At 35.0% G+C, this 27,372-nt stretch overlaps 1 protein-coding gene across 2 annotated transcripts in view; it reads left to right on the forward strand.

Moving 5' to 3' along the window:
* The window catches only part of Arc42 (Activator-recruited cofactor subunit 42), a 46,128-nt gene extending 19,544 nt beyond the window's left edge, over positions 1 to 26,584 (forward strand). For both annotated transcript variants that reach the window (XM_067118679.1, XM_067118680.1), the window contains 6 exons: positions 4,460 to 4,611; positions 9,428 to 9,616; positions 12,244 to 12,387; positions 15,718 to 15,845; positions 17,983 to 18,078; positions 26,089 to 26,584. In XM_067118679.1, coding sequence (XP_066974780.1) covers positions 4,460 to 4,611; positions 9,428 to 9,616; positions 12,244 to 12,387; positions 15,718 to 15,845; positions 17,983 to 18,078; positions 26,089 to 26,301 — 922 coding nt within the window. In that variant the 3' untranslated portion in view covers positions 26,302 to 26,584. The remainder of the gene's footprint in view (positions 1 to 4,459; positions 4,612 to 9,427; positions 9,617 to 12,243; positions 12,388 to 15,717; positions 15,846 to 17,982; positions 18,079 to 26,088) is intronic.
* Positions 26,585 to 27,372: the final 788 nt, after the last annotated feature.

The raw sequence follows: 27,372 nt of genomic DNA on the forward strand, positions 1-27,372 counted from the left end.
GTAATTCATAAGACCTCCACTCACTCAGATCCAGAGGGCTCCAATCAAAATACACCCTCACAAGGGCAGACCTTTCCCCAACTATTCCTATGGATAAAGAGTTGTTAGCAATGGCTAACAACAACAATAAAAAACCAAACTAATGAACATATTTACAAAACAAACAAAGTTTGTTTTCATAGCTATTAACCATCTTATAACACTGCAATAATGTAGCTGATTCAGTTCTACCTACATATGCTGACAAGGAATGTAGAATACACAAAATTCATATGATACAAAAGATTTAATGTGTTACTTTTTTAACATACAAGTCTTGTAACACAGCGATCAATATGAAATATTGTTGAGAGAGGGAGAGAGAGTTTCATAGTTAAAGCATAAGTGTATAGATATGCAAAGATTAAAAAACAAAGAGAGAGAGAGAGAGAAATAGTGTTTCATGCCTAAATTTGATACATATGCACAGACTAAAAGAAACAAAGTGCAATACTGTATTAATGTGTTAAATGCATGCAAATAAAAGTACCAAAACTGTTTTAAATGTTGCACAGTAATTTGTATTTGTAATATTGCTATGATGACACCATGCTAGCAAGATAAACAAAAAAAGATGCAATCACTAAATAAGTAAAAAATTCTTCACATAATGGTTTTGATGTTTAACAATTATTACCTGTTCTGCAACACACACACAAATGCAATTACACTTGTTAACTACAAATCATGGAATTTCAGAGCAATTGCCCACAAGATGAGCGAAATAGGATGCAGTCACTTTTAAGGAAAAGTTCTTTTGACTTTATTAATTTTGGAGTCCAGTTAAGACTTAACATAGTGTGTACATATTCTCACAGTATGAACCAGGTATGGTGATTTCTCTTTAACAAAGATTATTTTTTAAGAGTACAGTAAATTTAACAAACTTATAAAATGACGAAAAATCACAACACACACAGTACTTGGAAAAGCGCAGACATAAAAGATCTTGTTTTGATGTTAAGCTCAGTTCTTTACAAGGCAAACAATACATGCCAGAGAACTTGGGCATGACGGGCATTTGGGGCATTTACCTTGGGACAAAGAACCCATGCTTGCAGGTTTAGACATGCAAGCTTAGTTCACATTTATACCATCATCCACTGTGTCAAGCTCACTTCCCTAATTGTCTTATTAGGTACAAAATATATTTTTTCCAGACTCAGACACCTAGGATAAGTAACAAATTTTGATATACTGTACATGTATAAGTCCATTGAGCTGACTTAGACTCAGACACCCCTGATGAGTAATGGAATCTGATAAGCTGACTTAAACTCAGACATCCCTGATAAATAATGAAATCTGGTAAGTCTATTGAGCTGAGGTTCAGTAGTGAACTGAATTATTAAAAAAATAGTGGTGCAGTATAAATAGGAAAATGCTGCTCCTTATGAAATCTAATGAAAGGTTACTTCATCACCATCATTAATGTTTCTACAGTACATCAGATTTTTACTCTACGAGGCTCAATGTGAAAACAGTTCTCTCTGTTGTCATATGATATGCTGCCTGTCTGAATTTCTATCTGGTTTAGGCCTTTGTGTATGCCTTTCTTCATAATTTTCAGGGCTATGTATTTGCCATGCATTCTTCTACTTTTATATTTACTACTTTCATGACTGACTAATCCTCACTTTGTCTTATCACATGCCTAAAATAATTCAACTGAAACGTGAACAGAAAACAGGACTGAAGTCTTCCTCATTAGGCCCGTTAATGAAAAGGTTTTAATATGGCTTTACAGCATGGGGCTAAAGAATTAATAGTTATGCTGACAGAGTGACGGTTATTGTTAAATATAGTCTACACTGTCTTTTATGAAACACTGTTAGTTAAGTATGAGTGTTTTGTCCATGATAGGTGGCCATTAAGGGTTTTGTTGAAACGTGTATCCTCTAAGTTTGTATCTTGTCCTTTCCAAAGCTTTAAAAAAAATTTCATGCACAATATTACACATGATTATAACCTGAGCACTTAATACTTGTTTTGGATAAAGTCAAACCACTGTTATCCATGTATATTAACCCCTTTCTTTTCAGGTTTTTTGCAAATATGTGCAAAAAATAAGGGGATTTATAGTTTCTTTTCCATATGACTTTTACTTGATAATATGCAGTGCATAGTTTTAAAAAAAAAATCATCTCTACCTTGAAATTGACATTTTTTTGTTCCCAAACTATATACCTCTGCAGTCATCTTCTGAACTGTAACTTTTGATTCATGTCTTACTTTTGAGAAACATTTAATGAAAGTTTCAACAAATAATGCATGGAGGTTAAGTATTGTTTGTAAGGCCTCATATATTTATAACAGTGATAAAATCAGTGCAACCTGTTTTAGGTCATTTGTCCCTCTTTTACTAGAATACTATTCTTCTGTGTGGAGATCTGCTTCTGCCAGAGCTTTATCTCTTTTAGATAGAGTGGTTCGTGGTGGTAGGTTTCTGTTTCCTAATAGTAGCAATCATGACTTGGACCATCAACGGATGGTCTCTTGTTTGTCAATTTTTCGTAATTTGTATTTTAGTAGAGATCTTCCACATTGACAATTGATCCCTAATCCCATTATCCTGTCGAGAGCAACCGGATTCGCTGAACAGCAGCACCAATGTGCAGTAAATGTGCCTCACTGTCGAACTTCTCAGTTGCAGAGGTCCTTTATTCCTCACACTGTTGGACTTTGGAACAGCCTCCCAGAGGATGTCATGCAATTGGAACTTCAGAAGTTCAAGCAAAGATGCAATGTATTACTCTCCTAATACTATTCTCTTTGCATTTTAATGCATTTTATCTATTTATTAATTTATTTTTTATTTTAATAAGTGAGATCTCTTCCATCCGTACTGCCTTTTACCTCCTCTTACTTCGTACTAATGAACACCATTTTCTTTGGAAGCTTGAATTTCAAGTCAGTGGCCCCCCTTGTTCCGTGTGAATATATTTAATTTTCTTATACAGTATTATTAATAATACGTTAATAGTATATGATCAGAGTCTGAATATGAATATTTGCTGTAACTGTATTTTCATTTCCTGGATTCTTTAGGGCTTCATAGTTATCACTACTAATTTCTTTGCCATTCATTTTGATTGTGGAGGATAATGAGATGGAAAAAGAAGTATGGATTATGGAAGGAGCTTGGGATATTTGACACTAGAAGCTCTCTCATAAAAGTAAACAAGACACACTTTTATCTGGTAAGGAAAATGCACATTAAAATCCTTTTAATGGAAGAGGAATGATAGACAGTGGGAATGCTTAAAAGAAAAAGTAAATTGAGGCTCATAACAACAGGTAGGGACATTTAAGGGTTACGAATGAGTGTTCTTGTGATTTTAAAAAAAAGTACATGTTCATGGTTCACAAGTATACTTGTGATAAAAATTTATTGATGACATGGAATGAATTATTCAACACCATGTTCCAGATCATCATAAGTACAGTATGTTGTTATTTTTTTTAGTGTAACCACATCAGCTATTCTTGCATTTTTCTCTTTTACCTTCATGGATTTTCATGTAATTCTGTCAAATAACTCGTACTGTCAGTTCTCCTTTACTGATTGTCACCACTTAATATCTGATGGCACAAGTACCTTAATTCTCTTTGAAGTCCCAAATGTATGAAATGATGATACTTATTACTACTTCTTATGAGCAACAAGTGAAATCAGTAGTCAGTTACCAGTTGGAATAAAAATTAACATTTGTATGGACATTTTTTCCTTAAGTCAAACAGCAGAGTTTTAGGTGTCATCTTTGACACCGCACCTAAACTGGAAGGTGCATATAACCTGTATAAGAGCCTAATACACAAATAGCTTGAATTTGATGAAGTTATCCCACTCACATGTTGGGAAGCTGGCAGACCAACTTGAACAGCCTCTTTCTTAATTGGTCTTGTAGATGTTTTTTTTTTTTTTTTTTTTTTTTTTTTTTTTTTGCACCTATGCCCTCCCTGACTCCAACCCTACCTATTCATGTGGGCCTGGGACTAGTACCTGTTTGGCAGGGTTACCCCTCCACTGACCTTAAGGCACAGGTGGTCAGATTAAACTACTAAATATAATAATAATAATAATAATTAATAATAATAATAATAATAATAATAATAATAATAATAATAATAATAATAATAATAATAATAATAAATTATAAGTGAGATGAACAAAGTGTACCTAATAAATCCTCTAATGTTAAGACCTCAGGTTTCTTAGCTATGAAAAATACAAATTAATTAAAAATTTATCATTTTTTATTGTCTCTTAACATGTCTGAAACCAATTAAGGCAGTAAAGAATGCAGTTAGACTTTAGTGACCTTATTTTATTTATATGCTTGTGTATGCTGGTGGAATGAATTAGTTTTCAATACTTCATAAGTTCTTACTGTGAGGTAAAAACATTTCTTCATTGCAGGGGATGTGCAACAGCTGGAGTAATTATGAGTGTCAATAATTCATTGTACTTTGGCCCATTGTTAGGATTTGCCAACGAAAAGCAAAAGGAACAGTGGATTGTTCCTTTTACCACTGGTGAACGTGTTGGATGTTTTGCCTTATCAGAGCCAGGTAAGACCAAAGTATGTACAGTATTTGAAAATAGTTGCAAAATAGTATAGCACTTCAGAAATAGTTTAGACAGATTGTTGAGATACTGTAGACTTGTTTATCTAGTGTAAAGGTTTTTTCTAACAAAGTTAAGCAAGACAGAACTATGAAGTTGGGTGTCCAGATGAGAGACTAATGGGAATGAATGAAAAGTAAAGTTAGAAAGCAAAGCAGTTAGGGGCTAACAGGATTCTGCACAGAACAAATAGTAATGCCCACAGTTTACTATGTAATTCACATATAGGTTTTACCACCTTTCAGTAACCTAACTGTAACTGCTATTTATTGGTTTAAACACAAAGGGTAATATCATAGTTGCTAATGCATACAATATATTCTCCTCTCACTCTACTGGTTAGTTATTCATGTATACTCTTGAATTTTGTTCATTGCAAGCCCTACAACATTTTAGATTAATAAAGGCTTGTAATTGCAAGCTAGCATGCACATTCGGTTTTAAGAAACTTTGAACTATCTTCTGTACCTATGTGAAATTTACAGTATTGGTAGTAAGATCGAAATTTCTGTTTGCTTATCTGTCAAGTCATTTTTAGCCCATATATAGTTGTCTTGGATGTGGACTCACCTGTATTGAAAATAAATTCATGAGGTTTGAGTTCTTTCGTTTTCTCTGGCTGACTGTCATTCTTTTAGCTGGAACTTGGAAATTCTATGTTAGTGTCAGTAAGTTCTACAGAGTTGCAGAACTCAAATGTAACTCAAAGATACTTCGATATTTTTTCACTGGAACTCATATTCACCGAGGCCATGTACTATCAGTGGGAAGTTTTCCATTTAATGATCAACATAGTTTCATTGTTCTTGATCCTCTTGGTACTGAGTCAGTGGTGTCTACAGATTCCATCACATGCTTGCCTAAGTTCTATATGCTCATGGCCCTCCAGATGCCTTTTAGAAGGTTACAGTTCTTTTGCCCATTGTCTTGAAACCTCCATCATTCCTGCCTTTTAAGGCCTGATAAGGAAGGTCTATATCGGGTATTTTTGCTGTTGAAAACACTTGTTTTTTCTTACAAACCAGTTAATCATAAAGAACATGACTGTGAAATGGACCTAGTGTTTTGTTCAGTTATTAGGGTGAGTCATTCATTTCTTTTCATTCTTTCATAAATAATTTTCATCACTGTAGGGTGTATGCTCAGCATTTAAAGAGCTTCTTCTATTTTAAACCCTTTTTACCTTTCAGTCGTCAACTCACTGCATTGCTGATGTGTTGTTGTGAGTACTTATCAGTTTTGAGTCATTTCTTAGTTCATGTACAGTAATTCCATTCATTATGTGATTCTCTCTTGGGTTTAAGATGAGCTGCATAGATTAACTGTTTGCCCTTTCTTGTTCCTTTGTATGGTTGGTGTTTATTCATTGTGTAAATATTTATCCTTTGCTCTAGTTACAGCAATGGTTATATTTGATTCTCTATTCGTCTCATTTGTGTATTACTGTTGATTTTACTTTTTGATTGGTTAATATTAGGTAATTTTTTAATATTTTTTAAGGAATAGTGTCTGGCATACTTGTGTGGGCAGAGTGGGTAAGTTCTGTTGTTCTTTTATGTCATCCTTGGACAAGTTTCTCTGCTGGGGATTGTGGAGTCCATTTGGAGATCACTTGCAAAGGGGTCTTCTTTGCTTCATATTCCAATCCACCCCCTCTCCAGAAGGTTTCTTCTCTTTATATGGTAGGGCAGTGTTCCACCGCTGGGTCCTTTGCTTCAATCTGTGTGTAGCTACTTAAGTCTTCACCAAAACTATAGCCTATGTGACCACTTGGGCCCATCATAAGGTTCTGTATCTTTAATATCTGGACCTCTGGCTGGTCTTTCCATCTTTCAGGTAGGAGTTGGTGGAGCACAGGCAGTGGATTATGTACTTGTGTTGGTCCTGGGGCCTGCAAGTCGGCTTTCAGAAGTCTGACCTGACCCCTTGCACGTATGTGATCTACTTGGAGATGCATATTGATACCATCTCATAGTTGGTCCACCCTTTCAGGGATAGGATCATTTCCTTCTGGAGAACATCTCGGAGTTCTTCATTACCCTTTCTCAGTCAGTGTGAGCGTAGGCAGTGTTACCATCATTTTCTTGAGTCTGTGCAACATTGCCAACCATTAGAGGGTGGATTTTTAAAAATTTTAAAAATTCATATGTATCATCTTTAGGGCCTGATTCCTGGTGTGTTGAATACTGTATTGCTGAGTTCCGGATAATTGAAGGGTTACTTGTTGAATAAAGCATCATTTGGATATACAACTTGTACATTTTTTGTAAATTATCAAAGGTGGGCTAAAATGGCAGCTTACCCTTATTTATAAATGCAGTAAATTTTAAATTAAGTCAAGGGGTGATTTCATCAATTCTGAACGTTGCTTTTGCTTATTCCAAAATGATTTGTACATCATTCATTTTTCTCAGCTACAGCTTATGTTTAGTGCTGTAATTTCTTAAGACCTTTATTGTTGCTTTGGAAGTCAAGATTGAGACTTAGCAAATTTTTAAGTCAATAACTATAATGCAACTCTTAATAAACATATGATAGTTATGGTAACTAACATCGACAAAATGCTGTTTCTCAGTTCAGGTGTTTTTATCAGTCCTTGCTGCTGTTTATGTCAGTGTTTTATATGACATAGTACACAAGTGGTTTTTAATTATATAAAAATAGTAATTAAATATTAGACAAGCCATAAGTTTAGCAAACCTGTTTAAATATACGACAGTTTGTATTTTGTCTACCGAACGTTTGCTTATAGGCTTATTAATTAGTCAAACACTAACTTAGATGCAACATGCATTATCAGTGGAACAGATTGAAAATGTAACGGGCAGAATAAACCTAGCCTAGAGTATTCTGCTAAAAATGAAACCCAAAAAAATGGAAAACAGGTAAGAATGGACTGAGAAGCATTCTGCACTTATTGAGAGCCACTCTGTGACTAACACTGAGCTCCTTGTTGGCCATGGAAGAGGTAATGCGTCATGTCATCTCGAGACAAAACACTGTATTAGGTTGTACGTCGAGTGCCAAGCAAATGACGAGTACCAAGGCAATTTTTTCTTGTCACAATGCATTGAGTACTGAATTCGACAAGTTTTGTAGCCGACAAGTACCAAGGTATCACTTTATTTGAACAATCTCTTAAACTGGCTGCAATCTGGCAGGTTTTGAAGCTTTGATCACGAAAATTCCATTTTAAAGGAATTTTCATTACATTTGTTTTTAATTATTCCTATACCCCCAGTATTGAGATGGAAAGTTTTAGTGACATTAGATATGGACTTTTTGCCTTAATATTTTTTTATTTTATTGAAAATCATCACAATACACAAGTTAAGTTTTTACATTGAAAATCATCACAGTACTTGAGTTAACTTTTGTTTACATAAGTAGGCAATATCACCTGAAGGTAGATACTAACATTAAGCTCCTGCTCCTGTATTGGGACTGCAGCCACTGATTCATCAGACAAGTGCTTTATCCACTCAACTTCGTAGGAATTAAAAGAGGAATTAGCTATGTAATTGCGTATGTTTGGAATCTTGTGGCTATCACAATGGCTATACCTCCTTGCCACACTACCAGGTTGAGGTATGTACAGTATACATTATAAGCAAACAAATTTTACCTTAAAATAGATGTTAAAAGTAACTTCCTCCTCAGGAACTTGAATTACTGAGAGTGTAAATATAAAGCTTGGTGCTTTAGGGTTTGGCATTTTAAATCCCTAAGAAGGAAGAGGAATATATTGTTAACATCTATTTACAGATTATCTTTTTAATGTTTACATCACTTTATGTGTGTCATAGAGGGTGTGAAACAATTTAAGAGGGAAATGGTACCTACTGTGATTCCAAGCATGTGAAGTTATATATCTGGTTCCTCTCCTAGCTGTGGATAAAGTATTAGCCAGATACTTTTGAAACCAGCAGTTCCAGTCCCCAAGGATGTCATTCTTCATAAGTTTGGCACACATGGAGACGTGTGTTCTGGGAATGCTCACCCTTCACACCTCTTTGTTGAGTGTACTGGCTTGGGCAGCATATTCCATTTCAAATCCATTACTCATGAAAGCTCCCAAGATTTCAGAAGTTATAGCTAGTTTTACTGTCTGTCCTTTTAATAGGATTGGGCTAATTTCATCTGGGTCCACTCTTCTCTTCAGAGGCTCATCTGTTTCATCATCCCTCTTAAATTTTGATTCAGGCTATTAAGAACGGTGCTTTTACAGTAAAGCATATTTTTTGTATGAACCCATTAATCATAACCTTTAGGTGCCTTCCTACCTTCCCATCAGTCTTCCAGATGGAGGTTACCACTGAGGAATGAAGCATCACCTTGTGGGACAGTAGAGTCTGACTCAGACATGCAGGGTAATGCTCTTTATCTGTTTTAACATTTATCAAGTTGGTGTTACCGGTTTTATTTCCAAGTAAGGCTGCTGAAGGTCAGTGGGTTTTATTAAGATTGGTTTATTTTAAAAACAATTTTTTGCTGGATGCTATAAATATTTTCTATTGTATATTGATAATTCTATGATTAGTAAATGTATGTGCTGGGCATTCGATGTATATTTAGTGTCAAATCCAACTTTATGAATGTGATCTAGCCAAGGGACGTACTATAAAATTTATTATTGATTTGTAAAATAAAAATAACCTAAAATTAAAAGCATGGTTGAAAAAATTGATCTAGGAAGAGGGTCAACATTTCTTTCAATTTTATTTTTCTAATGTGCAGTGTTCTTTCCTTTGTTCTTTCAAGGTAATGGCAGTGATGCAGGAGCAGCTTCAACAGTGGCCAAAGCAATTGGGGATACTTATGTGCTGAATGGAACTAAAGCCTGGATAACTAATGGATATGAGTCAGAAGCAACTATAGTATTTGCCACTACAGACAAGGCTAAAAAGCACAGAGGCATTTCTGCTTTTGCTGTACCAAAACCTACAAAAGGTAAGTGTGAGTGCTTTGGATTGAATGTTTCTTGCTTTAATGAGAAAGAGCGCTTCAGGTTTAGGTTGAGTATATAAATTTAAATGAATCTTACCTCTCTATTATGATAGCTGTATTTCCTGCATGAGGCAGGAGGACAGTAGGTTGTGAAAAGTAAAAAATTAATAGGATCATTTAGTTAGAACCACCTACTGACCCATCCCTTTCGGGTGGTTTGAGCGTTTATATCTCGGACGTGTCGATTTTAAAGAGATAAAAGCTTTTACAGTGTTTTGGTAAGTATAATGAAACATCATTTTATCATAAAAATGTCATTTTTCCATTCAGTGTTTTCTCTGTTGTCGGCCTGCAAGGACACATTGGAGGATGTTTATTTGTTTCGTTGATGATTAGATAATTATCTGGATACCTAGGCAGTTGCTGAATTAGGTTTGACTTTTCTTGTTTTTTTTATTATATAGGATGTCATCCAAAGAACAAATGCAGAAACAAGGATTGTTCTTTTACTGATTGCAGTGATCAGTGTATTGGTTGGTCAGTCAAAATAATAAATGTTTATTTAAAGTATAAGCAGATGCGAGAAGCTGCTTTATCAGCCCAGTTTAGTTGTCATTTTGCGGGTCCCCCCCCTCCCTGCAGCAGGGGAAGTGCCAACGCCCTCCCTCCCTCCCTGTTAGCCATGCTTTAGCCATGCCCTGTAACACTTGGAGGTACAGAAAAGCAGGGTATGTTTGAGAGTGGAAGCGGTTTGTGCCTGTTGTCTTCTTCCTGAGGCCAACCCGGCACTTGTCCCACACAGGTTGGCACTTGGTCACCGAAAGATAAGCATGGCAAGATCAAGTGAAGTTTGTGTAGGCAGGAGGTAGATATGCTAGGTAATGATAAGCGCACTCACTCGATATCTGATTCTGCATACCTTAGGTCTTGCTGCAGGCCATGTACGCCTTACAATCCCTGTCCGCGATCTTCCTGCAGTCTTCCTTTGAAATACAGTTACAGCAAATATTCATATTCAGATTCTGATCATATACTATTAATGTATTATTAATACTACTATAAGAAGATGAAATATATTAATTTGGAACAAGCCTACAGGGGCCATTGACTTGAAATTCAAGCTTCCAAAGAAAATGGTGTTCATTAGAAAGAAGTAAGAATAAAGGAAAATACAGATAGAAGAGATCTCACATATTAAAAAATAAAAAATAAATTAATAAACAGATAAAAATGTATTAAAATGCAAGGCAAATAGTATTAGGGTAGTAATGCATTGCATCTTTGCTTGATCTTTCGAAGTTCCGATTGCACCACATCCTCTGGGAGACTGTTCCACTGTCCAATGGTGTGAGGAATAAAGGACTTATGGAACTAAGAAGTTTGATAGCGAGGCACATTTACTGCGTATTGGTGAATGTGAAAAATCTCTTAAAATACGACTTATGCAAAATTGACAAACGAGACCATCTGTCGATGGTCCAAGTCATAACTGCTAATGTTGGGAAACAGAAACCTACCACCATGAACCACTCTGTCTAAAAGAGGTAATTCTCTCACAGAAGCAGACATCCACACAGGACAACAGTATTTTAGTAAAGGTAGGACAAACAACCTAAAACAGGTTGCATTGATTTAACCACAGGTAAATATAAGGTCATGTATATCACTGTTTTATATAAGGCCTTTCATACAATACCTAACTTTCATGAGGCGTTTGCTGACACATTCATTGGATGTTTTTCAAAAGTAAGATGTGAGTCAAAATTACACCAAGAACAGTTAAAGCTTCAGACTCATTCAGCAGAGTTCCATCCACCTGAAGGGGAGGATGGGGAGGAAAATTTGTACTAGATCTGCTAATCAATAATGTTTTCATTTTACTGGAGTTCAGCCTCATACCCCACCAACTACACCATTCACTAATCCTCTTCATGTCAAGATTTAGACAGAGGGGAGCGTCATTCCTCATGAATGGAGACCTTAATACACTCACAAGAGTTGCATCATCAGCATACTGAACTATCTTGTTTTCCAGGCCAGTGACCATATCACTTGTATACTGGTACACTGAAAATAACGGCAGGCTAAGAACACTACCCCGTGCAACTCCAGACACATTAGGCCTTGGTTCGCTAAAGATCCCATTAATAGCAGCTCACTGGTGCCTACCTTTAAGAAAACCTTGAAATAATCCTAAAACATACCCACCCATTCCACTGAGGTTTATAAATAAGTACCTTGTGATTTACTAGATTGAAAGCAGCACTAAAATCTTCTGTTAATCTGCCAGTATTATTGTGATTTATATACTAATGATAATGTATGCAGGAATGCTATGTCTCACTGAACAGAAATTTAGAAATATACACTATAAAAGAAATGAAAGTGGACTCTGTTAAAAAAAGATTTTGCTGTGATCATGATATGCAAAGGAAGTAACATGTCTTATATGCTATATTTAGCAGCAAGCACATATGTTAGTTCCCGTTTACTTCTGCGTGGATTTTGTTTTAGTATCTGTAGTGGAGGGCCTTGTTACTACAACAGCCTTATGTAAGTATTGCTTTATTACTAATATGCATAATTTTAAGTCACTAACTGTAATTAACTAATTTATATTGCATTCTCAGGATTATCTCTTGGAAAGAGGGAAGATAAGTTGGGAATTAGAGCATCATCAACTTGTAATTTAATATTTGAGGACTGTGAGATTCCAGCAGAGAATATTGTTGGTGCTCCTGGTATGGGTTTCAAGATTGCAATGATGACTCTGGGTAAGTTAAGCCTCATGTAATGTATATTTTCAGTAGATTTTGCTTGAATTCTTATTTCTGCCCAAGAAATCTGTTAAGTGACTATTTTTCATTTTTGCTCCTTTCAGTGTAAAACAATTTCAGATGCCAACTCCCCTTTTATTATTGCTCATGAATAGAATACCGTTTGTTTATGAAAATTTTTGTTTAATTTTCTTTCATCACCAAAAAAACAGTTGCCAAAATATGATCCTTCCTTACATAAACACAAACATCTTATGTTGTGTGTTGACTGCTGAGCGACACAGTCTGAAGCTTTAAGAATATTGATTGAAAAATGATGTAAGAATAAATTTTGATTTATCCAAATTATGTTTTGGGATATGATTGTCAAGAGTTGGAGCAGCCTGACTGATGACTGATGTCACGTCATTTCTCGGATAAAGGTTTTAAGGTTACAGAGATATGCTTTGGTGTTGCTGTATAGTATCATTGAGGAAAACGTGCTTTTAGTCAATTGTGATGGTACTTTCACAGTAAAATTTATTGCGATGTATTGGGACAAACAGTATACTGTACTGACCAAATATAAATCATATGCTCCAGTTTGGCTGTTGGGTAAGGAAAATCCCCCATATCTGTGAAACTTTAGCAAATGGTGATATATTATTGATCAAGTTACCATGTGCCATGGCAGCTATAGAAAAAATTCAACATTTTTAATTATTTGTGATGAATGGTGAAAGTTAGCTTACATCTTTACCCATTATATGCAGTCAGCATTGAAACAAACAAAAGCATAATGCCTGGCTGACTTAGTTGGACTGTATATAATCACTAGTTTCCCACTGGGTGGTGTTGGAATGTTTATGTTCTTGATAAAGTTCTTTACCCTGGCTACTTATTCATACATTGTGAATTGGCTGGGCAATTTTGACTTTTCTATTGGCTGATTCCTCCAATATGGTAGTATGCTCGTATTGTATTTTGCATTTTGTCATCTACAGCAAGCAGAGATAATTTTTTTAGGTTTTGTAGGAACGAGTTTGTGTAAACTGAATGTACTTGGTCGGATATCATGGTCACTTGATGTGTGTAACCTTTAGAGGTAACAAGTGTTATTTTTTTCTCATGAAAATGTAAGGAATTAGGGTCTAATGAGAAAATTAATAATTTTGTGAAGTATCAGAAGATGAGAGAGACTGATAGGTTAAGTAGGCAATTATTTAAGTCTAGCCATAAGTCTACTCAGTTTATTCCTTTTTCTCCTTCCTATCCTCATTTGCTTGCCCAATAGGTCTGATTCCTCTGTTATTCCTTCTGCTGTGTCTTCTAATGCACCCCATGTGGTTCATGAGAAAGGGATAGGTAAACTTGAGGAAGATATGAGTTATGAGTTTACTTCTATCGTCATTTAGGCACTTGACCGAGCATTTTATGGGCAAGGATTGCAGTTCCCTCCATAGTGATGGCTCATTGTCAGTCACCTGCTGCCTCACCATCTCAGTCCTCAGATTTACTGGTTTCTGCCACCCAAGTTCTTCCTTTAGACTTGGCGGATTTCTATCCTGATTCGTATGATTCTCCAACAGTTTTTTATGGCTTGATAGATCATGCTGCTTCACTTCACCCTCACCTTTATACTGAGGATGAACCTGTTGATCAGCACTCTCCTTTGTCTGTGTCTACTATAGCTCCTGTTTAGATGATTAAGAAGTTAAGTTATCTGATGTTGTTAAGGTATGCTTTGAGGCGATCTCGAAAATGTAAACCCTTAAAATGGGTTCTGGGAATGTGACTGCTGTGGTTGCCATGTAGAGCTGCATGTTATGACAGGTACAGTGCAAGATATCCATCCCTCTTAAAACCGCTAAGGTACTCTAGTACAATAGTGAAGCAGAAACGCTTATGAAGTTGGCATAGCATTCTAATGAAGCAATTTCTTTTGTGTAACTCGCTCTTAGCTTGACTGTTCATTTACTTTGCCAGGTGAACAACATGTTAGTCCTGAAAGGGTGACAGTTCTAGTTGAGGCATTGTAGAAATGTCTAATTTTTTTACCAATCTGTTTTAAAGAAATGGAAACAGTTGTCATCCTTATTTAGCTTATGTTATGAATATGAACAGTCAGTAGCTGTTTTTGGTGCCATGAGCAGAATGCAGTGATATGCTAGAAATCACAGTTTACTATCTCTTCTGAGAGAATTTCAGTCCTTAGAATGCCTGCAAGAGGAGGGATCCCACATATTTCATTTTACGCTGGCTTCATGTAATTTGTGGAAAAAACTTGATGTTTTGGACAAAGGACTTAAACAGAACTAATACTGAAGGGCTTCTAAAACACTTCTAGAATAACTGAAAAATACAAATTTGTGTGATGGCATGTTTGTAATAATCATACTTGCTGATCATATAACAGGAAGTTTGCTGTGTAAATTAAAGATGTTATTCATACTCATGAGTGCTTTTACATCAGCTTTTTCGTTGTTACATTACATGTGAAACTGGACACAAATCTCTCTGCCACTTTCTTATTGGTAGTATAATCACACTGCTCTCTTGCAGTGGCCATGTATACTGATTTTTTATTATTTAATGATACTTTTGTTTAATTAATTTTTTTACAATGTACAGTTTCTATAATAAACTTTATTTAGAGGTCATGTACAGGAGTTCAGATTACTTTACTGTATAATACAGATTACCTTCCTCTGAGGTTATGATTGGCTTTTGAAAACAGCTTTTGATCTATAGGATGCAGGGTAAGTTTTCAAGACATGTTTTGGGAAAAGAAATTGCTTTTTTGATACTAGAAAATCAGAAACTATTCCCCTTAGTTATTTTACTGTCTCCAAAAGCCATCATCTTAACTGTTGGCAGGATTTGTGGAGTGATAAATCTGACAACGACAAATTAAATGCAGATTAAATCCACTCTGATTGTGGTGCTCATTTCAAAAAGATCTCACTGAAATAGTTTTATCCCATCTACCAAATGGTCATACTAGTCTGGCCCATGGGTAATTGATGAATAACCCACATTGACCTAATCTCAGAATGCATAACATCTTACAGTTTAACATTTTTTGTGTGTACGTCTAGTTGAAATGAATATCAAGTCGTGGAAACAAGTCCATTAAAGACTGTATTAATATTTTTACTTTATCTAATCATTGAATTTTCAAGCTGTGGTTTATTGAATAAGGTCAATAATGTGTTTATTGAGAGCAAACTCCTCAGGCCATATCTATGAGAATTAAGAATGCTAATGCAGTTTTGGGTAAATTACTTTAATTGTTAAGGAGAATTTTGTTAATTTTATCAGTATTTACCCATACATTTCATCATATAGATGGAGGACGAATTGGAATTGCTGGTCAAGCTCTTGGAATAGCTCAAGCAGCAATTGATTGTGCAATTGACTATGCCAGCAAGAGAATAGCTTTCAGTGCCCCAATTCTGAAGATGCAAAGTATTCAGGTAAGTCAAGAAAGGTTTGCAGAGCTGAAAATTGTTTGATACCCTATTGTTATGTTACACCATTGTGCTAATGGTTAATTTTGATAAGATTAGTTGGTAAGGTCTGTAATCTGCTTGAAAAAATTTGTGTCAAGACAGAATCTTAGGTACATAGTATGGTATTTAAAATGATATGGAGAAGATCAAACCTTAAACTGTCATTAAGCTTATGAGTAGCCTTTCCAGAATTGAAACTACTGCTGATTTGGAATCATAGGGATGGCAGTAAGAAGGTAGTGTGTGATTCTCTGAAACATATGTGCATTTAAGTGATTATCAGAATATGGTGGAGATAGCATTCCATGCAATACAGAGTACCCTCCAAAGTAGCCACTTAACTGGAAGGAAGGATAGTCAAAGAGGGAGATAAAGAAAAGATAAGGATTAGGGAACCACTGGTTACAACACTAGGCATCCTCAGCCCTTCTATGAAGCTTTTCCAACATATCATTGCAGACCATCAAGCAAGAGAATTCTAATCCAAGGCACTGGAAAGCCATGATACAGTGTCTGTGGCACTGTCCAAAACTAGGGAGCATTGATTTGTTTTTGGAGTGACTTTCTCCTAGAAAAGCTGCCTACCATAGCTACAGTCATCTATCCTAAATGTAATGAAAATGTAAGGTGCAGTATCAAAGTTTTCATATGTATGAAGAATGAAAATGTGTAAAAAAATATGCCCAATGATTCAGCGTATGTAAGCAAAAGAATAGGAATGTAACTAGAGTGGAAATTAACAGCATACTGACTGGCCAATCCTTGAAGGATTGTATAATCTTAAGTTCTAGTATTTTAATGGTGGTTAGTACCTTAGTCACCTTACTATCAGCTCATCTTGAGTTTAAAAAATAAACAAAACAAGCAGTATGATTTTTTTACAGGGGAGTAAAGCAAGTAACTTGATTTACTACAGAGAAATCTTAAATATATCTGCTGAAATACACAAAAAGTTAGAAGTCAGTGATTTTTATAAATATCTAGATATTTCCAAACCAGTGGGAGTAATACATTATTTATTTGTACACAATGGTACTTACCAGGAAACATAAATTTACCCAAATGAAGAAAGTTTACTTAAAATACCAAATGTACCCAATATTCAAAATGTATCTTATGAACTAAATGTAGCCAGTCAACAAAATTTAGTGAATGGTCAAAACAATTTCCAACGTACACTTTGGACAGAATTTGCCTAATAGTTAAAATGGACCAAATTTAACTAAAATACTAATTGTACCCAGCAAACAAATTTTATACCAAGAACAAAATATACCCAATAGGCAGAATGTACTTTCTGGTACACTCAGTATATTTTGTCCATACTATGTTTGGGACACTGTATATTGTTATATTTTGTATGTTTGGTAAATTTTATTCATTCAGCACATTTTGTATATGATTGTATAGTTTGTTCATTGTGTTTCTGAGCAGGGTCCATTGCCCAAATAAAAAGTATGAAAATATGACAGATAAACTAATGTATTTTTGACTGAGATGCTGACATGCCAGCAGATACATTTGTGCTTTCACTTTAGCAAGCTGTGTAACTTGCTTCATTTATTTGTTTACATTCATGGGTTGACGTCATGCTTCAAAATGGTTGGTGGCGTGCATTTCTTGGAAGAAACAGGTGATCGTGTGGAGAATTGAAAATTTAGTAAAAATCATGATAAAAGATATAAGGGGTTTAGAAGGTGGGTATATACTGTATGCTGTATTTCTAAAGTACAACAATCCTGAAAATGCAAAGTACCCCAGGTACCTTGTGCTTTCCCTTAAAAACAGCATCTAGCCAGGCTGAAGTTTCATGTGTGCAAAATGACTGGTATTGTACTGTAAGTGGTAGTTCGTCAATTTTGAATGGCTAAGCTGCACTAATGCCAATTTGATAAGAATGAACTATTCTTTTTACATGCTGAATAAGCCATTTGACCAAGTAATTTTTGTTCGGTACTGTGTATTTCATTTAAGGCACAAATTCATCTTTTTAACTTGATTAAAGTTTGTCCTAACACTCTCTTACACAGTATCTTCATATATGTTTTAGTTATAACTCTGTGCTGAATTGCTAGAAATCTGATGCCATTATGTTTTTCAGCAAAAGCTTGCTGACATGGAGTTGCGCACTGAATCTGCTCGTCTCCTAACGCATAAGGCAGCAGCATTGAAGGATGAGGGTAAAGCATTTAGTAAGGTAAGGTTTTTGTCCAGTTCTGTAATAAGAACATTATAGTAAACTTGCTTCAGCCAAGCTTTAGCATCCTAAATGTTTAATTGCCCTTAATGGAGTCATTATATTTCTTTTATTTAATATTACTTACTTTTATAGTTTGTTACTTTTCTGGACACTGATATACATATAATACTGGAGTAAATATGCTGGCAGAATATACAGTTGGGCCATATTATTTTCATAGATTTTCATCATTGTAAAATATATTACGGTGTTGTTAAATATAGGTGTATGCTGTGATTATAAATATTAATTCCACATGAAATGAACAATACGGCAACAATACTTTACGATACCTTGCTACAAAACCTGTAAGTGAAGTAACGAAGAATTTATATACCATACACATTCAGAAAAAAAAAATTATACAGTACTCACCTCAAGCACCATGGAGTCTTTGCAAAGCGTAGCAACAGGACTGACATAGGCAGCCATATTTAGACCTTCCAAACTTTATTAAGCTTAGTGACATCTATTTGTCATCTGAACCACCATCTGGGAGTACACTCGGCAAGGAAAGTGAGGATACAGTTTTTTTAATCTTCGGACATATATTGCTAATTAATGCGACATCTGGCAACTTTAGACGGGGGAGAGCTTCAGTCTTGATGTGTTTGCTTTTGCAGACTCGATAACTTTCAATCATATTCTACGGTTCTGAAATCATTGATAATGCAAATGCAGTGGTAAGTTTTACAGTATTCGTTCAAGTTGTAATTTGCAGCGACAGTTCTGAGCAAAATAAACATTTTTCGACATAACCTACCAACGAACCTTACAAAATGAATTTATGACACCACAATGAACGGAATGCTTGCGTAATCGGAAACGCGATCTTCCATAATGAAATCAAGAGTTAAATTTGAGCAACGTCCAACGAAAAACATGGGGGAACAATAAAGGAACGAATGCAATGTTATGACGAGAGAGAGAGAGAGAGAGAGAGAGAGAGAGAGAGAGAGAGTTGCTGTGTGTGCCTAGGCCTATATGTAGAGCTACCATTTCATTATTTTTTTTTCATTTAGAGATTGAGCAGATACTTATACTTGTATAGTATGTTTTATCAATGAGAGAGAGAGAGAGAGAGAGAGAGAGAGAGAGAGAGAGAGAGAGAGAGAGAGAGAGAGAGAGAGAGAGAGAGAGAGTTGCTGTTGTGTGTTTAGCCTATATGTAGAGCTACTCATTTTATTATTTTTTCTTTTAGAGAGTGAGCTAGATACTATATTTGTATAATATGTTTTAGCAATGGAGAGAGAGAGAGAGAGAGAGAGAGAGAGAGAGAGAGAGAGAGAGAGAGAGAAACTATGGCAACGTCAAGAAACATCAAGTTACTTGTGTTTTCCCGCCATCCCACATCATAGAGAACGCCTTTGTGGATTTAAATAGATTTGGTCAACCTACCCTAGCTGTCACATCATTTGCTGCCATTAATTCCAGCTGACCTTTAACACCGGAAATATAAATATGAATGTGTAAAATTAAATAAATTATCATTACTCGTATGATGATGCAATAATAAGCCTGTTCATAACGGAAAACGAGTAAATATTGCCGTTCTGATAAACAGTACTACACCGAGATATCCATACACTATCTTTAGATCTCTATGAATGAAGTCATCTGAGAAATTTGATTACTGACATCCATGGTGGTTTTAAGTATCTAAACGTTTTTGTTTTGCAGATTTAATATATATGATATAATTTGCATTGTATTTCATATTCTAGAGTAAATTTACCGAGATTATGTGTTTTCTGTAAGAAAAAAATTAAAATTCGATGAACGAAATCTAATGAAAACTGTATCTTCACTTTTCTTGCCGAGTGTACATTAGATAGCTCTGGTACTCCAAGTGTGGAGGATTTGTAGTGGAGGTAGAAGGACTGATGCACTTACCTGATTTCACTTTCTGGAGCAGAGTTGAATGCTAAAACACTGATACACGAACACGTAACATAATGTAATGTCATTTACAACATCCAGTTAGATGCACAAAAACATTGATTGTGTGCCTCATTAGTGGTATAATAACTGATGCCTCACATAGCATCAGAGCAACTTATATGTGAGGAGCATTTAGTGAATGGTTTTCTGATTTAAGACCAAAAACATCCAGGAAAAGGTTTTTTCCCCAAATTCCCACACTTATCTGAATATAAGGAATGAAAGTGCAAGTAGGCTTAAAAATAATCTTGCAGCTCAGTAATCTTAATTGTACAGTGAGAAAGTTGCTGCTGGAGTTATTTCAAATGTACAAAGACTTGATTAGAAAATGTGACTTTCAAATACAAATACTGTAGCTCCCATTTTGTCATTAGGTGTTCCTAGACGAAAATTCTCTGAAAGAAGAGGAAGAAGAGTTATAGCAAGAGAGGGAAGTGTTGCCACTACTTTGTAGATGAGTAGTGCTTATGCTAGTGAGATCCATCTGGTCTTAGCTAACAAGTCTGTTTATTCTTTGTTTACCCATTTTACAGTTAACACATTCCCTGACTGCTCTGACAGTAGCAACAGCAAGTTTTGATATTTGTTATTTCCTTTCTCTGAGTTCTCCAATATCATTTCTTATTTTAGATAAGTAATGAGTGTGTTTAATCAGTGACAGCAGGTCATGTGCTTTGAATTCCAATCCAGTGTTTGTGTTCAAAAGTGCAAGTACCATTATTCATAGAGAAGATCATGTGGTAATTTTCCTGTTTTTCCTGAAGTTTGTAAGTTTTAGGTGCACATCATCTAGATTTGGTTAAGCCTGATGTGTTAGTAGGTAAATACTTTGTTGGCTGTAGCTTCTAGTATTATTTTAGTATGTATGTGCAACTTGACCGATAACAAATCTCGTTGGTTGTTTTCGTGGATATCATATTCTTATTTTGTTCTCCCATGTCTATGGACGTAGGTTTGGAGCTTCTACTTAGGTGGTTGCTCTGTAAGGAAAGAGAATGTGGCTGCATTTGAGCGACATTTATTATTTTAATGGCCTTAGCAGTTAATATTTTCACTAGACTTGAGATGTGGAACATTCTACATAAGTGATTTTCACAGGTGTTGTAGGGTGTGCTGATTTATGCTCGTATCAGTGTCAAAAGAATGACTTATGTCTTGAACTATTTTTCATTTGTCCAAATTTTTTGTATTTAGAAAGCATCCCCATTAGTTTATGTATGGAGTTCATGTCCCCTCTTAGCCTTACTCTTTTGTCAAGAGTAGGGCTTTTGAGTGGCATTTTATTATTTTAATGGCCATAGCAGTTAATTAGCATTTTCACTAACTATGAGTAATGCTGGATCTATGTAACTGATTTTCTGTTATTGTAGGGCGTGCTAACATGCTTTTATTAGTGTTGAATGGAATGGCTTACATATTTTGAAAAGTATTTTTATTTGTCCAAAAGTTGTGTATTTGGAATGTATTTCTTTAGTTTGTCATGTATGATTTAGTATTAATATCCCTTGTTAGCCATATTTTTTTTTTTATGTAGTACCCACATATACTCCAGTCCTGCATTCTTTGCGTGATTGTTTGCAATTTTTCTTTTACTCTTGGATATCATGGCAAGTTATTTAACCCTTTAACGCCGACTGGACATATTTTACGTCGACAAAAGTTGTCTGTCGGGTGCCAAATGGACGTAAAATATGTCGACTACAAAAAGTTTTTTTAAATATTCGCGGAAAAATACTTATAGGCCTCGCTTAAAAATTTTAAGTCGCGCCTTTGAGGGATGCTGAGTTCACGGATCACGCTGTTGTTTTGTTTACAAGCGACCTAACTGCGCATGCGCGAATTTCTTTCTTACCCCAAAAGAAAGCATCAGCTAACTCGGCTGAAAATCTCAGAAATTCTTTAGTCACTTTTTCGTAGTTTTTGCGCTGTTTTCTATTAGCCTTTACATAAAGTTTTATATATGAAAATGTGTGCAATTTCATGTAGAATACAACAAAAAATAACTCATGTCGAAAAATGCAATTGTAAGCTAGAACTCTTACATTCTAGTAATATTCAAGCATTTACCTTCATTTTGCAAAATGAGAAGTCTCTAGCACAATATTTCAATTTATGGTGAATTTTTGAAAAAAACTTTTTCCTTACATCTGCGCTAACTCTGCTGAAAATCTTGTAAGAGCCTGACGCCGCCTCTTCCAAACACGTGAGTGTTCATGTGTCACACCATCGAGGGGATAAGACAACAAGAGCATCTTGTTTTCTTTCTAAACGAACGCAATTTCAACCATACAATATTTCCGCCTGTTTCTCCCAACCATTGTTGTCTTGATGTATGTACAATCACCACTACTTGCATTGCCATGCAAGCATTCTAATCATGTACTCATAATGTTCCAACGAATCTTCTGTATCAAACTGTGTATGTTTCTGTTTGTGAAGACGCCAAACATCTCGCCACTCTGATGGACGACAAACACACACGCAGCCTGGAAGAGACGGCCAGGCTCTACAATCTCAGAAATTCTTTAGTCACCGCTGTAATTTTTGCACAGTTTTCTATTAGCCGTTACATAAAGTTTTATATATGAAAATGTGTGCAATTTCATGTAAGATACAGCAAAAAATAACTCACGGTTGTAGCTTTTATCAATTTTGACATATTTTCATATACATCACGATAAGTGCCAAAATTTCAACCTTCGGTCAACTTTGACTCTACCGAAATGGTAGAAAAATGCAATTGTAAGCTAAAACTCTTACATTCTAGTAATATTCAATCATTTGCCTTCATTTTGCAAGAAACGAGGAGTCTCTAGCACAATATTTCGATTTATGGTGAATTTTTGAAAAAAACTTTTTCCTTACGTCCGCGCTCGCTAACTCTGCTGAAAATCTCGGAAATTCTTTAGTCACATTGTCGTAATTTTTGCACCGTTTTATATTAGCCGTTACATAACGTTTTATATATGAAAATGTGCACAATTTCATGTAGAATACAATAAAAATAACTCATGGTTGTAGCTTTTATCAGTTTTGAAATATTTTCACATAAATCATGGTAAGTGCCAAAATTTCAACCTTCGGTCAACTTTGACTTGACCGAAATGATCGAAAATGCAGTTATAAGCTAAAACTCTTACAGTCTAGTAATATTCAATCATTTACATTCATTTTGAAAAAAACTTTTTCCTTACCTCCGCGCGCGCTAATCTTTACTGAAATTCTCAGAATTTCTTTAGTCACTTTGTCGTAATTTTTGCACCATTTTATATTAGCCATTACATAAAGTTTTATATATGAAAATGTGCGCAATTTCATGCAGAATACAACAAAAAATAACTCATGGTTGTAGCTTTTATCAGTTTTGAAATATTTTCACATAAATCACGATAAGTGCTGAAATTTCAACCTATGGTCAAATTTGACTCGACCAAAATGGTCGAAAAATGCAATTGTAAGCTAAAACTCTTACATTCTAGTAATATTCAATCATTTGCCTTCATTCTAGTAATATTCAATCATTTACCTTCATTTTGCAACAAACGGGAAATCTCTAGCACAATATTTCGATTTATGGTGAATTTTTGAAAAACCTTTTACGTCCGCTGCTACTAATTCATGCATCATTTTGTGATAATATTTTCTGTGTTGCTTTGATCGTTTTACAATTTGTTATATACCAAAATCATCGCAATTTAGTGTACAGTACAACGAAAAAAATAGCTCATTAGCTTTAACTGCTTTGCTCACAGCGATTGTATACAATTATATATGAAATTTTTTTTTTCACTTGTCATATATTCCAATATTTATATATGATAATGATATTTTTTTCATTTCTGATGGTTGCATACTAAACTTCAGGCAATGAGAAAAAGGAGCCAAAATGAACTCTAATCTTGAAAACTGTTGCTGTGAGTTTTTGAAAAACTTTTTCCGCTTTCGGCGCTAACTCCCAAACCCCGCCGGCATACGGCAGACACTTTTGTAAATAGAGGCTCGGCGTTTGAGGGTTAATGTGCAGTGACTAGTGTTGTCAGAAATCTTCACAATATGATTTTAGCTTTTTGGGTATGTATTTTCATTGTTTTTCACTTGGTCTACATGCAGAAAGCTAGAGTTCCATTCAGGGTTGGTTGAAGCTATGGCCAGAAGTTAACTAAATAAAGATTGCACAGACAGCTGAGAGCTAATGAACATCAATGTGTCTGTGCACTACTCATCTGTAAATTACTGCTGCTCCTCTTCCTATTCTTCCTTTGGAGAATTTGTATCTGAAAACATTGTGACTGAAGAAATGGCTACTAAGCAATGGGTTTGTATTGGAAAAATTAAATTTGTTTTGTTAAGAAATTGTTGTACAAAAAATACAGTCCATTGCCTTTAAACTTAGCATTTTAATTTGATGTTCAGAGGACATAATTTACAGAATTTCAAAGAATTAAGCAGACGCCATTCCCAGTGGCAAAAAAAAAATATATATATATATTGTAGGTTGGGAAGACATCATGCCTAGATACTTTCAAAAATTACTTGTATGTACCTGCATTTTCAGCATTCTTTTTTCACCTTCATTCCTTGTGTTTATCTGAATCTGGTGTTTTCTCCATGTGTTATATCAAGTTGGTGTGTGTATGTATTGCTTATTTTTTTTTTTATTTCCCCATAGCTTTTCTCTTATCTTCCTCCATAGCTTTTCCCTTATCATCTCCTCAGACTTCTAGCACCTTGCCATTAGTGTTGGGCTTCAGAGACCAACTACCTAGAATCAACTCGCACCTCTGCCCTTGGTAGTTACTCTAAACTAAATCAGCTTGGTTTTCCTACCTCATGCATGCTCTTTTTCCTCCTCTCCCTATCTTGCTTGATCTTTGCCAGATAACCCATGCGTAGCTTTGACCACATTGAAAAATGGCTAATAACCCTTGCACAGCTTTGAATGCATTAAAAAATGCTCGACTATTTTCTAATAATTGTTTGCAAGGTCCTGTGGTAGATGGATGTCTACTGTAAGGTAGTTCTTTAACTTTTCTGCTTTTTATTCAAGAAGGTGGGTAGCCACAGAAGTCTCAGTGTAGCTAGAAATTTGTTGAAAAACCCTTGTTATTGTACTTTTCAGAAAAAATTAACACAATAGAAACGAGTCTTAGAATCAACTTTTAAAGCTATGAAAAGTTTACTTTAAGGATTTGTAGTCTTTGCCTTTGTTTCACCGTTTCATAGTTTTTATTAATCATTTTTATTAACCAGTTTGATTCTAAGGATAATAATCAGTAAGAAAAAAAAGTAGTTAGGTATTACAGTATAAAACTTACGGAATTGTTTTTTGATTTTTCTCTTGGACCACCTATAACCTAGTTTAAAAATTGTCCCATTATATGATTCACGCGGTGGAAAGGTTACTTTTCCTTGCAGTCATCAAACTCCTATTTCATTGGGCTACTTTGGTGCCAGTTAAATTATTAGAAATAACCACCTTTGTCATATATCTCATTGAGTACTTCTCTAAGCTTCTTGTAAAGTGAATATCTTGAAATGGCTATATTCTTAAGGCTGTTTGAGGGGAATAAAAAAATGCTGGGACTTTAATCTTTTGAGATAACATGGTGAGTAGTGGTTATTCAAGGAATGGCTGCCACGGTGTTTCAAAGTTACCCAAGTGTCCTTGAGGTTCCTGCTGTACAACTTTTGCATTACAATAGTTAGGCAATAACATAGAAATGGTTGTATTTTTGTAAGGCAAGTGCATTGAATGTGTTATAAACTGTTTATAACAGTTCCTAGGTCTACTCTAAGTCATTATTGCTTAAGGACTTATCTAACCATCTCTTTGCCAACTGACTTCAGAACTTCATTTAGTTTTGTGGATGAAAATGCAGATTAAGAGTTCTGCCTGATTTTCTAATTAATGCAGTTGGTATTCAGGAACTGTTCTAGGCCACCAGAAAAAATTGGCATTAAGCATTTTACTATGAAAATATAATTTTAATTTTGATAGTTGCTCTAAAGTTTTCTTTGTTTTCATAGCATGCTGCCATGGCAAAACTTGCTGCTTCAGAAGCAGCCACCTTTTGTGCCCATCAGTGCATCCAGATTTTGGGAGGCATGGGCTATGTAAGCGACATGCCAGCTGAGCGATTCTACAGAGATGCAAGGATTACAGAAATATACGAGGGGACATCAGAAATACAACGTCTAGTAATTGCTGGAAGTCTTATTAAAGAATATCAGGTCCTTTAACATCAGCAGGGAATAATTTTTCTATGGATTTCATTTAAGTATGTATTTAGGGCCGAAGCCTGCTTCATTTAGGTGAGAGAAGTTGCAACTACCTCTTCCAAAATAGAAGTCCTCTAAATTTAGAATTATATAAGTCCTACATTTATGTGAAATCTATTTTCATATGCCATTCTCCCTTTACCACCATTAAAATATGGATATCCTTGTAAATGCAACTTATCAATGCAATTATTTTAATGTAAATAAGATTTATAATAAAAATATTTATAGGTTTCTTAAAAAATGTCTTATTTACTCTTAGCATTATCGAAGAAAGAAAGGAAAAGAAGTGAGCATTATAGAGAAAGGGAAGGAGAATGAAAGGTGGATCAAGAAGTTACACAGCTGTTGTGGTATATAGTGCCAAATGTGTTTCTGTGTAAACATGTACTGTATATAAGAAGTAAAGTGTGCTTTAATGTATTGAATATTTCTGTGAAGAAGTTAATTCAAGTAGACATTAGTTGAGACTGAATGATTGCAGGCTTATAAAACATTTTATATTTTTATATTTATTGATTTTACAAAATCATAAATACTTTATCCTAATTACTTAAAGGGAATGTAAGAAGTAAATGTCTCAAATTGCAGGTACTTTATAATCGTCTATATAATCTAATGGTACGTCAACATGGTTAACTTACACATTCTTGCAATCCCTTGTTATGTGTATTTAGGCAAGATTTTATTTTATGGAAGTAATTTAAAACATGAAGCATAATATACTATAATTGATTGTATATTTTTTTTGCTTTTGACATTATAGGATTCTGTTATTGTAACACATTTATGCTGGGAAATATGGCATCATTAGAATCAATGTTTGCAGACGAAGATCACAAATAACAAGGGATGACTCATAGCTGTAACTACTTTTTAAGGTGCATACTTGTATGCATTATTACTGAACTTTTGAAGGCAGTCCAATCTCTACTTAGTCAAGCTCTTGAAGTATATTGGATCCTATTTAGGGTTAGAAGTTATATAATCAAATATACATTTAAACTTGCTATTCCAGCCCAGCCCACTAAA

This window comes from Macrobrachium rosenbergii, chromosome 16 (genome assembly GCF_040412425.1).
Source record: "Macrobrachium rosenbergii isolate ZJJX-2024 chromosome 16, ASM4041242v1, whole genome shotgun sequence".
Lineage (NCBI taxonomy): Eukaryota > Metazoa > Arthropoda > Malacostraca > Decapoda > Palaemonidae > Macrobrachium > Macrobrachium rosenbergii.